The 13,000-nt window shown below is 38.7% G+C and overlaps 1 protein-coding gene across 1 annotated transcript; it reads right to left on the bottom strand.

Annotated features, from left to right (window-relative positions):
- LOC111220466 (matrix metalloproteinase-17-like) lies at positions 1 to 9,117 on the bottom strand. The gene is made up of 11 exons (XM_022743566.1): positions 9,070 to 9,117; positions 8,864 to 8,955; positions 7,132 to 7,264; positions 6,848 to 6,989; positions 5,510 to 5,814; positions 5,114 to 5,293; positions 3,679 to 3,763; positions 3,320 to 3,402; positions 2,657 to 2,809; positions 1,974 to 2,267; positions 1 to 515 (listed from the first exon to the last, which is right to left on the bottom strand). The coding sequence occupies exons 2-11, from the start codon at positions 8,945 to 8,947 to the stop codon at positions 262 to 264; spliced, it is 1,713 nt and encodes a 570-aa protein (XP_022599287.1). The 5' UTR covers positions 8,948 to 8,955; positions 9,070 to 9,117; the 3' UTR covers positions 1 to 261.
- Between the last annotated feature and the right edge of the window lie 3,883 nt (positions 9,118 to 13,000).

The following is a 13,000-nucleotide window of genomic DNA, read 5'->3' as shown; positions in this document are numbered from 1 at the left end:
TTTTTTTTTTTTTTTTACAGATCAGCAATATGTTTTAATAAGGCAAGTGTTTATGTTGACATAGGCCTGGTGTTAAAGTATAAGGCAGGTTTTTAACATAGGCCTTTTATGATGCTAGAATGTAATTTGAAACCATCTTGTGGGTTTTTATGTGCTGTGAGTATATGATAATGTAAAGATCCTGTTACCCTCCAGTGTAATGAGGAGTGGTACAGTAGCCTCTCTCAACAAACGCATCAAACAAATTCCACACTCAGGTTTCTATTTTCTAATAAACTCATTAATTACCAATAAAACGGAGATCAGGAGGATCCGGCTGCTTCTTGGAGACGAAGATCCACTTAAATCACAGTGGCACTGCTTTGGGAAACGAGGATTGGCTGTGGTGGTGGTTGAAGGTGGAGCTGGACATCTGAGCCAGTCTACAGCGATGGATTTAGGAGTGACGACATCTTGGTTCAGTCCTCCGTTCTTTAAAACCCAGTAGAGGTTGTCCTTGAAGAAGTGGGCATCTCCTGCGGGGGAGCAGCAGTGTCAGTCTCACTCATTCATTTTTTTTTGGTTTTTCATCACATAATGAATAAAACATTAGCCGATTATAAACCAAGCCCTTTCAGCTACGACATGAAAATGCTGCGTACATGTTAATGCCTCAATAATAATAATCCACCTCCAAACACTCGGCTTCACTGATCTGCAGGTGGTGGTAGCTAACAAAGAAAGGGGGCAATGCACCAACAAAGGCAGTGAAGAAGACTGCAGGTAAACATGCGTAAATGCTAACACGTCTGTTAGCGCGCACTGAATGAAAAAAAAAGAAGAAAAAGCTTTTGTTTGTTTACAAGAAAACAGTTTTTCCCGCCGGTTTGTCTTTGCCAGGTGTGTCTCATTAGTTAAATAGTGTCCAGTGTAATTCTAGCCTTGTGTTTCCCCGCTTTCAGCTACCAGAGGTCTATGTTTAGTCGCCTACACCTTGCTTCATGATCTGGTTCCTCGTGTTCACCCTGTCATACCTGTATGTTGACTCTTTTTGCCTGTTTTCTCGATTTCTGATTTTTTTTTGCCACTACTTACTGGACTTGTTCGTCTGGTTGGACTGCCCCCCCTGGTTTTTGGACTCTTGCTTGCCTCACCACCTTGTAAGCCTTTGTTCCTTTGTATCTTATAGTAAATAATTGAACGGAATAAGTTCGGCATTTGGGTCTTTGCCTTGTGTTTCGCCACCGTTCGTGCATCAGTTGTGACAAGAATAGCATGAAGCTAGCAAAAGGATGTGACTCATGCTTCCTGTGTATTTTTGCTACCAGCTGGTCAAAAGTGCTACTGGGATGCTTTAATTTAAGTAGCCTATCTGAATACTTCTTCCAGTGCTGCACAAAATGGAACCAAATATTATAAAATTAAATTTAAAGACAACATTTATCGAATTGTAGATTACTTTGAAGTGATAAATTCCTGTGCATAATCCTGCACTTTATTTTAAGTACTATGCCACTCCTGTTTTGCTCTGCCTGGCCTGTTTGGTTACTTATTTCATCCATGCGGTACCATACACAACTGATTTCACTGATCTGACATGTCTTGTTTTGGTTCCCTTACGTAAATGAGTTACTTTGATGAATTGTGTCGTTTTGATTTAAACATGTGTGCTCTTCCTCCTTTTGTCTGAACTTTGAGCCAGTTCAGTCACAGTCTCAAATCTTAGTTTCAGTCTAGTTTCTATATCTGACCGTATGGTTAGCTGTCACTGAAGTCAGACAGTTGATTAATGATGTTTATTACTTGTTATCATGAGTTGGATCAGATCTTTTTGTCACGTTGGAAACACCTCATACCTTCATGCTTGTACATACTTGTACATGGTGGGTGGTGACTAAAATGTCACCACCCAAGAATTACCTTCTCTATAGTTTTGTTTGTCTTGGACTGGTGTGATAAATTTGTCACATTTATATCTCTAAACACAATGTTACCTTCTCCCCAGCTGATGACGTCATCCATGTGAGAGGGCACTCCTACCCAGAGGCTGTTGTCCCGTGGATAGCCTAACTCTGGCTCCCTGATCACCTGTTCACCTTTACGGCTCTCGTCAAACCTCCAGAACTTCCCTCCGCTGAACAGGTAGGTCTTGCCGTTATGAGCCCAGATGAAGGCTGCATCCACCCGGTCCACGAACGCAGTGCTGTCTGTCCTCATCCCCCAATCAGAGAGGGGCTGAGGGTAACCGCTCATGGCTACCGTGTCCTTGAAGACCCAGTACTGAGATCCTGGACAGATGGAGGAAAGTGTGAGAGGGAACACCTCAAAATTTGCGTGTGCAAATTAGAGTCAAATCGAAGTTTGTCATTTTTGCAGTGTGACAGAGGCAAAAGGAAACATATGGAGATACACATCTGTTTCAAGCTACAATATGAACACAGAAGTTTATTTAAATATAACCTGTCTCTGGTAGTTACTGGATTTACTGCTTTTATAAGTATTTATTCTGTTTAAGATTCATGCTGATGCTGTTATTAGTTTATTTAAGCTCTTGTTGTTACTCGAAACGACTTACTTCAAAATAACATCAAGGGAAGACATGAGAAGAATGAACTATGTTCCCACCTTCTACTCTGATTCACCAGAGACACGTAACCGTAGGATTTTGGTTTCTCACCAATGAAGAAGATGATACTGCTGTCGCTTTTCCTCTCATACACAGCGTCGATCTTGTTCGTTCCTGGCGGGAGCCCAATCCAGAAGTTTTTGATCTTAGCCGGATAGAGGGACACTAAAGACCCGTCTCGCTTAGTTCTCCAGAAATGCGCACCTTTCCAAGAAAAGAAGGAACATGACACCAACAGGACCAATGTGTCACTGTATCTTCAAACACAGTATAAATGATAAATGGGATCACCAAGTCTATGTATAAAACTAAATCACCTGACAATTCTGAATATATTTTCATTTTGTTATTTTGTTGAACAATGTAAGCAAGGGCGTAGGTTTTGATTTTTTTTTTCTGATTTTAAACAGATATTTTACTTTTTTTTAAGTTGATAAAAATCTTGACATGATAGATTTTCAAGAAAATATATGTATGAAAACTCTTAAATACCACAATTTTGCAGAAAACACTCAACTCACTTAAAATGGCGAGCTCATTGGGGAGGGGTAAGAATATTGGCAAGGACAATTTAGCACATTGTTAGCGACATGTCCCAACAGCCCATGCCCAAATATAAACTCATGAATTTGGGCAATTAATATGATTTTTGAGATTTTCAAAAACTATTTTGTGAAATATCACTTGTGTGTCTCCCTCATGGTTTCTACTTACCTTTAAAAAAGAAGACTTCTCCCCTGATATTTGCCACTGCATCAAAGCCTCCCCGACAGCGCTCGTGGATCGACGGGTCAGGACTGGATGGAAAAGTAAATGATAAAACTCAAATTGTGAAGTCAAAATGTATTTTCAAGGATGTAGTTTGCTAAAAACTCAGTAGAGGGTGCGACAGAACAAACACTCACAGCAAGGATCAATCAGAAGGCTTTTATCTGCATCACTAGTCTTAAATTACTCATCTTCAATGAGTAAACTGAGTGCATGGATAGGATATTCATAGTTTGTAAAAGCAAATACATGAAAGAGTGCTTATTGTCTATATGGATGTGCAGTAGCATTTTGGCTGCACTCACAGCTGTGTTGGTCTTGGAAATGGTGGAGTGGGCAGGCGTGGGAGGTCCGGATCAACACCACCTGATGGCCCGCCGTCCCTCACACCTACAGCAGAATGGTGACAGCAGACAACGCTGAAGAGGTGGTGAAAGCAGATGACAGCACTAGAAATACCAAGCAACCCACATTCATCTCAAACGCCAGGGGAGTTTGACATGCAGAATGCAAACACTTTTTTTTTTTGAGACATGGAAGGAAATAGTTCTGTGAAATCCCCTGCACCTGAGTGCACCTTTACACACTAATGAATAGATTACTTTATCACAGTTTTGGCCTCTTGATTGGGGTTTTATGGACATTTTATCCTTTGTGCAATGCTTTATGAGGCTATAAAATAATGCACTTGCAATGGATATTGGAAAAAAACATTAAGGAAGTTTCTGAAATTTTATCTTACAAATATAACCTATTATCCTATAAACAATATATAACCATTAGAGGGATTTTCTACTAGTGCAGGGCCACTTCTTCAAATTACAAGGCCATAACCACTGGTGGTTTGTAGTAGGTTATGTTCACATCGACAGTTACAGTCTTTTACCTCAAGAAATCAAGTGAATTGAAAACTGTGGGCAGGACAAAAAGCCAAAAGAGAGACATTTAGCCATGCTGGTGGCAATGTTGTTTAGTCTGACAGTTGGTTTACCACTTTGGTCAAGACTCAAATGCCTTAACACCTGGATGGATGCAATTTGGTGCAGACATTCATGGTTCCAACAGAGTGAAACCTACTGACTGGTGATCCCAAAGTTGTCTGGCGCCACCCTGAGGTTGACATCTTTGTTTTTCAGAGAAATATCTTGACAACCCTAGAAAGACTTGCTAGCAATATTCAAGGTCCCTAGAGTGTAAATTGTGACTTGGGTCATCCTTTTTTTTTCCTAGTCCCAGGTCAAAATTTGAATTGTCCAGTCCTTTAGTTTCTGCCAAACAAAGGTGGTGAAAATGGTAAATATCATGCCTGCTAAACATGAGCATCTTAGTATTGTCACTGTGAGCATGTAAGCTTGATGACCTTTGGCACTTAGCTCAAATCACTGCTTGGCCAACAAACAGCCTTACAAAGCTGCTGGCTGTAGACTTCCCCACATTTTATGACCTTTCAGGTCTACTTTTACTTCCTACCTCTTTTCACATGTTCCCTGTGGATTAGATTCCATGTTAATACTTTGATTAGCCAAATTAAAACAATAGTCTAATTAATACTGTCGACAATAGCAAGCCATTCTAAGCCCCACACAGGAGTTTATGTTTACCCCATTGTTTCCTCAGATGATTTCTTATCAAACGCATGCCATATCAACAACTTCTGTAGGTGGTATGTAATAAACATAACATGAATATAACAAATAAACATAAATCAGAGATTTACTCTGATTCAGTCCGGTAACTGACCGTAAAGCTGCTGGATTGCCAGTTTGTCGTCCAGGGCCAGCTGGAATTTGGAAATGTCTTCCACAGGACCCTGGTAGTACGGCCTCATGATGGATGGATCAGTGGAGGAATGGGACAGGCCTAGCGCGTGGCCAAACTCATGCACTGCGACTGTGAACAAGTCTGTGCTGCTGCTGTCACCTGCGGACGTGTGAAGCAAAAGTGTTATTGGATCATGTAAACAATCATAAGTTGGGGGTATGATGTCGCTGAATATGCGGATGTCTTCTTTTCGTTTTTATTCACCAAGAACTCTTTATTGATTATGACTGATCACTCTTTCATTACACTATATGTCTAAGGTAGGACAGGTCATCTAGCCATCATCTGTCCATCATGGTTTCAATCAGTAAATACCTCCGTAGCTCCAGATCTCATGATCATCAAAGTGTGTGTCACCCGCCACTTCATCCCTGCCAGGGAAGAAGGCGTGGGCCAGGGTGCCACCCTTTCCGTCAAAAGGGTAGCCGTCGTCATGCAGCAAACGGGAAAAAGACACTCTGATGTCCCCCCCAGCCGCAGCCCCCATGTTGTCATTCAGCAGCCGATGGAAACTCAAGGGGGCCGCGTCACTCCAGGCTTTGAAGGCGTGAGTCAGGATGCTGTCCACCAAAGGGTTAGGCAGGCCGGGGGAGAGGGAGGGCGTTGGGTAACTGTGGACACTACAGACAAGATTACGTATTAAAACAAAGTTGTAGACTTCTCTGTTTTAAGTAATTCTCAAAATCTGTTCACTGTGCACTGTCTGTGAGGTTTTTGGTTTTTTACCCCTTGTTACCCTCTTAGTGTTTTGTTTAACACCAAACACCTGCCACATGATCACAAGTTCATTGAGACTGAGTCATGACAATTTCATAATTTTTAAAGCATAATCTGGTGATAATCTGTTTTTCTCTTATAGTCAATAAATCCAATCAAAAGACCAAAACCATCAATGAAACAAGTAGTCTTGTCTATGTCTTCAGAAGGAACAAATGGGTTTGGAGCTGAGTGCCACAGATGACCTTATCTGTGGTAGGAGGTCAAATAAGTCCTATTTAAATGCGTCTTTTTATATTGCCTTTTTACGTTGCTTTCCTTTACACCTGCAACAGAATGGTGACAGGAGACGACGCTAAAGAGGTGGTGAAAGCAGATGACAGCACTAGGAAAAACTTTGCATGCAACCCATATTTCTTCTCAGTGGCCAGGGGAGTTTGACATACAGGAAGCACCCTTTTTTTAAGACAGAAAAAAATAGAAATAGACCAGTGAAATCCCCTGTGCATGAGCACATCAGTACCAGATTATCACATTACTTTATCAGACGGAAGACTTAGCCTCTTGATTGGGGTTTTATGGACATTTTATCGTCTGTGGAATGTTTTATTTGGCACTGGATGGCAATGTTGGTCTGGGTTGCCATGAAATTTGGTACAGACGTTCATGGTTCCAACAGAATGAGACCCACAGATGTTTGGTGCCTTTTTGCCTTCTCGTTTAAAAGTTACTATACAAATAAACCCGCCTTGCCTTATTCTAAGCGTTCCAAAGATGGATCCTGGTATATTGAAAGGTAATAATTCCCTGATTGACACTAAGAATGATGGCTGTAACCTTGATGTGACGCCTGAAGCATTTTTGGATGATATACAAAGCACAGTCATTCATACAGGGAAGAGATAAAGTCACAGTGTAACATGACAGGAAACACACCTCCATGTGAGGTCTGTCTTATGCCACTTAAGGCCTGACAGGGCATATCTTTTCCTCCTCCTCTTTTTCAGCATGTCTTCACTGCCAACAATATCAGGGAGAGAGCATCGTGGTGTCGACATGAGTTGGATAGTTTTGCTGTCTGGAAGAGAGGTTGATCACATGTTGGATGTTGAAACTAAAGAGCAGATTACAGGACGTTTTGAGTTCTCATGTGACCCCAGAGATGTGAAATGTAATATACACATAATATCTTATCATGGCAGAAGTTAAGACGGCGTTACCGAGAATTCCAGTTTCCTGGATCCCTCCAAATCTCTGCATGACACGAATAGCTTTCTCAATCCCATCCTTGGTCTGCAGTTTACTTGTGCGCGGGTCAGGAGGAGGAAGGTAGCCATATCTGCTCAACCAATCCTGGACAGAGAACAGAGAAGAAACAAAAACATTTATTTCCTTTGGTGGTGAATTACATCTCAGCACCATTAACAAACTCCACCAACAATATTGCTGAAATCCATCTCTTAAATGAGTCAACTTCAAGATTACCAGCAGATGCTGATGTCATGGAGACTAACACAAATACTCCTCCAGTTATGACTCCAGATCATCAGTTTACAGTCTGACCCATGCAGCACGTCCCTCATGGGGCTGTGTGTCAGCCTTTTTTATCATTAATATTAAATGATCCTATCCTTGTTGAGTGAGTTGCTTGATGGGGTAAAGGCTCTGTACCATTGACAGTTTGCATACTGCATCGAGCTGTCATAACTGAATAGAGGAACACATTTGTTGAACACTTTTCCTGTTGACGCATCATTGTTGCAATAACAGTTTCTTAAAAGTGCTTTTGAAACCTCCACTCTCAACAGGAAAAGAAAAGGTGTTGGCTCCACCACCAGTCTTTCTGTTGGTTTTATGATGCAAAAGATTTGTCCCTGAAGTTGCTTTTTTACTCCCACAAAGGCAAATTTAATTGTTTTATTGTTTTTCCACTTTTTAAAATTTGTGTGCCTGATACAATTTCCAAATACCTACATCAACTTATTTCCAAACAACCTGTGTTATTGCACCTGATGTGCTCACACTTTCATTAATCTGGAGCCCCAGACACCAGCAGCATCAGACAGGGTGCAGACTAAACAGATGACTTGGACAGAAGTGAAACTTTACTTTTCTGACGCTCAGACATGCAAAGTTTCGCATATATTGAGTGGAAGGAAGTATGTGAGTAAAATGCGCATGGGAGGATCACAGATTTCCTTTGTGTGTTCATCATTTTGAATATTTGATTATCACGCCATGCTTGCAGCTGCAATCAGCTGATGCTATTTTATTGTAATATCTTGAGTTCAGTGTTCATATACCCCTAATCCTAATACGGACTGTTCTTTTTTTTCCCCAACCAAATTATTCCTGAAAAGAGTCAGTAAAAACAATCTAAATCCACAAACAGTTATGACGTCTTATCTTTTTTTATGAACCTCATGGGACATCTGGACAGTGCTTTATGTGCACCCGCCACCCTCTCTGCCATATGTCATTCCCTCCATATGACACCCCTCTCATATAAGAAAAGTGTGTGAATGCCTGGTGTAAAGGCAGGCCAACAAAAGTTCACATTTATAATACAAAAACACACATGCATGTTGGCAAGATGATTTTTCTCAACATGTAATTGGATAGAAAAACATATTTGTGATTAAAATGACATGAATATATCTAAACTGCTTCACTGGCTCATAATTTAAAAGAAAATCCTGATCAGCAATAGCCACACATCACACCTCAGACAATTGTATGTTTTTGTATTTTTTATACTAGAAAATTTGCAAATAAAGTTCAATATAATACTAATCACACTATCACCTATAGAATCGATACAAAATCAAAGGAAAACTATCAATCAGCCAGACACATAATTAAAACTTTTCATAAAAGTATCTTTTGTCTTTATATGCCATTATTTACATATTTATTTATATATAACTTTTGTAATATTTGCTTTCTACTCACCACTGCTCTGCTGTACTGCTCGGCCTCTGCTGATGTGCTTTCTGTTAAGGTCAAAACCATCCACAGCAGAAGACTCAGTTCCATTGTAGTCACTGCAAGAAAACCGCTCCATTATAATAACGATACTTATCATTTCAAGGAAACAGATGTTCCTCGATTATAATAGCAGCTTCTTGAAATGCAAAGAGAAGCGATAGAAAGCTCACCGTTATTTCTGCTGTGATGCTTCAGTCTGCTCTCTTGGGACTAGGCTGAGCTGATAGATCAATGAACTCTCTCTGCCTCCGCCCTCCCTCTCTCACTGTACAACGACCATTTCCTTTACCAACAAACTACGCCCCACATCATCAAACATCACAAAAGGCAAGATGCATGGGTACGTGCTGCTGCAGGTGCAGAGAAAAAGAGGATTAAAGAGACGTGTGCACATCATCAAACTCCACTTTAGTTCAGTTTTTACAACCATGATCATGAGTCCTTATTGTTGAGATTTCTATGAGACAGGACAGCAATAGTAAGTTTCTCCTCCGCCTGGTTGACTGTGATATTTTCCAAAATCAAAATTATATTGAACTAAATAAATCGAGGCTTAATGTGGGTTTATAGGCTTTAACTAATGTCTTTATCAGTCTAATTAATACATCATTTACTAGTGCTTTATACATCAGCATTAGTAGCTATGGCATAATGGTGACTATTATTATGGATAAAACTTTGTATTCACCTATTGTAAATGTTATAGGATTAAATGGATCTTACAGTAATCCCTTCAGTTTGTTGATAAGTAAATGGATTTGGGCTGACATGCTCTCTGGTACGAACCAAACTATGCCTCACCTTTACCAGTAGACTTTGATCTGGCTTTCTCTCTAGAGGTGAAATGTCTTTCAAGACCTGTTACAGGATGCCCACTTGTCTCTCTGAAGTTTTCTCACCTTTTCACCACAACCACATCCTTTTTGCCTGATGCCGATTCCAAATTTAAGTCAACCAGTCCCCTGTGTCAACAATGTCATGTCTTTAACTACTATTTTTAATTGGCTGATAATTACTTTCTGAGAAAATATTTGCATTGCATTTGGTTTTTGTTCTCTCTGAAACGACAGAGTATAGATTCTTTAACTGTCACTGTTGTGTTATTTTAATATTGATGTTTGTAATGACTTGCTCTAAAGTATTTTGCAATGTTATATTTGACATAGTGTTAACCTAAGGAAGGTCAGGCCTGACCATAATGAAATTAAATGATATTACAATTTTAAATTTGAAACACTGAGAAAACTGAACCTTTATTTTCAAACAAATCTCTAGAAAAGGAAAAGAGGGTTTCATGGTTGACTTTTACCAATATCACAAGAGGTATTTGAAATGAAAAATATTAAAATTAAATTTTCATAAGAAATTTGAATTAATTCAAATCAATGCAAAAAACATAAAAATCCAATTCAGTTTGTTATTTTAGCACTCTTATGCTTTGAAGTGCCCTGAAAATTATTTGCTCGTGTTGTCTTTATTTCCCTGTTAATTGAGACAGTTGCATTTCTGAACATGAAAATCTGATGTTTAAACCTAAATGCTAATTCTGTCTTTTGTCTAAGTTTGTCTTTTGTTTCAGAAATTGAAAGTGAAATTTTAATATGAATTAATTTCAATATTGGCATCCTGGACCTCCATAATTACCATTATGGGGGAAAAAGCTTTTATGGTAGTTCTCATTTTCAACATGAATGATTTTGCCAGCAATCTTCAACACAAAGTACTTATAATACACTGGCGGAAATCTGATGATGCTGGAGTGCACTGGCATCTCACATAACATCTTAGAGCCTCACTATGTTCATGGGTCTGCATGGTCATTTTCTCTGGTGTTATCTTCCCTCTCCTTCCCTCTCGCTGCTCTCCCATCTTAATTTCTGTCCATCCTCTAGGGACCAAGTGAGTGATGCCATTAGCAAAAAATCAAAATGCTGCCGTGCTAATGGTCGTCCGGTTTCCATCATGTCCACTTCGTGTCGCTCCACCAGTGGAAAACACATGAAAGTCCTTTAGCTGCTCAGTGGTTGGGATTATGACAGATTAACTCCTCTGCAAGGACACACAAATACAACTGCTAAAGAAAGTGAATCCAAGTTTGAACACTCCAATGTTAGTATATTTATATCAGGTTTGCAATTTTTGGTTGGCCTACATCATATTAAGGTTGTTGTTATTATTATTATTATTATTATTATTATTTATTATACATCTTATACGTAACAAACAGAATATCTTCAACCTGCAATAACTGATTTTATGGGCACCAGGGGCAGAAACAAGCTGTAAGCACACTTAGATTTAGCACAGTAACATTAGCATTCATTTGGAGTGTTGTTTGAGTCAGTCCATGCCAACTCACCCAGAATTCAGAACCAGTTTATATCATTGATTTTTTTCGGACAAAAAGTAAAAAATTCTATTAGATTCATTGGTCATTGCAAAATCATATAATTCTACTCCAAATACTTTTTTCGTTATGAATTTTTGAAGTTTGGCCCTCTGAGCTAATTTTCATGATTTGTTTGATATTCTAAGCCTCAGCAGCTGCTAGGCCTACTTGCCTATTTTTCACTGGATTGGGTTTGGATTTGTCCTGAACATCTCATAGGATAATTTGCAACATGTATTCACATTGACATTCATAAATTGTTGTTGAATGTTGTTTTGTTTTTTTTTCCCAAAACTAATATCACCTATAGTTTTACTTTCTCTACTTTCAAACTTTCAAAATTTGATTCTGTGAGTTCAATTACAGTTTAAAATGGCCTGGTTTGTTGCATACTAGATGTTGTCATCTTGTTCCGGGTGTCTGGACAAAATATTAATCTTAGGTCCTCAAAGCTCAATACACATTATTTTTTCCAATTTCAAAACTTTTCTGAACTAATTTTTCACATTATTGACTAGTAGAAAACAATAAAGCAGGTGTGAGATAATTCCAATGGAAACTGGCTCACACAGATTATTTCAAAAATGGATTGCAACATAGAGTGCAATCATACTCAAAATACAATTCATTTACAGTATATTTGGCAATATCTGTGGCACTCAATTCTTTATGCAGGACCAATTACATGAATTTTTTCAAGGAAAATCCATGATATGAACTGGCAGGTCCTGGGTGAGTTGGTATGAATTCACCCAAATGCAAGTACAGTATGTAAGTATTCAATCTCCTGTGGAAAGTATTTGTCTCTTCAGCTGCTAAATGCTATGCTTAAGTTTTTTAAAATGATTTATTCACTCAAAACAAACAAAACAAACGCTGGTGGTAAAGTTGCAGGCCAGAAAATGAAAACAATTAGCTAAAACAAACTAAAATGCTCCATAGAGCTCAGAGGAACTACAGGGTTGCAGAGTTGGTGACAATCAGCAACCCCTTTTATGTACAAGTAGTCATGTGATTCATTGTTAATATAAAAATCACTGATTAAATCAGCTTTAAGTAAACCAACGTTTCACATGCTGGATTTCTGTTCATTTTCTTTTTATTGTAACAACCCAATATTCATTTATGTTGATTTATGGACATGTCTAGAAATTCTTTTTTTTTTTTTTTTTTTTAAAAAAAAGCATTTTATTTGGGTAATGGTGACAGTAATGGTATTGTAAACATCACATTTGTCAAACATAACCGTCATCAGTATGTATATTAGTCAAACTGTCATGTTGAGTTGAGCTTATTTTTTTCTTGAACCACGTGGACAGTGAGTAAAATGTAATATGACATCACAAATAAAGAACTTTTGAATTTATATTCATTACACACAGTTTTATTTTTCATTAAAGGGATCCAAGGCCTTCACAAAAGGGTTGACTCTTGGTAGCTATACAGTACTAACACAACACACAGCAACAACAGAAACAACACAGAGGACTTATGTGAACAAGTGAAAAGACAAATAAATAAGAGTTGAAAGACATTTCATATGAGATCGAACTGAGATGCATCAACAAAACCAATAGTCAGAGGAAAGTGAGCAGAGGTTAAAACCCTGCAAAGTACAGTAACAGTTTTTGTACAATATTTGATTCATTTCTGCAAATAGCTGATTGTCTATAGCGGCTTATTTTGGTCATGCACAGTTGATAAAGTCATTG

Source organism: Seriola dumerili, unplaced genomic scaffold, assembly GCF_002260705.1.
Source record: "Seriola dumerili isolate Sdu_G_001 unplaced genomic scaffold, Sdu_1.0 BDQW01000068.1, whole genome shotgun sequence".
Lineage (NCBI taxonomy): Eukaryota > Metazoa > Chordata > Actinopteri > Carangiformes > Carangidae > Seriola > Seriola dumerili.
The sequence above is the reverse complement of the archived record's forward strand: the minus strand, read 5'-3'. Positions and strand labels throughout refer to the sequence as shown.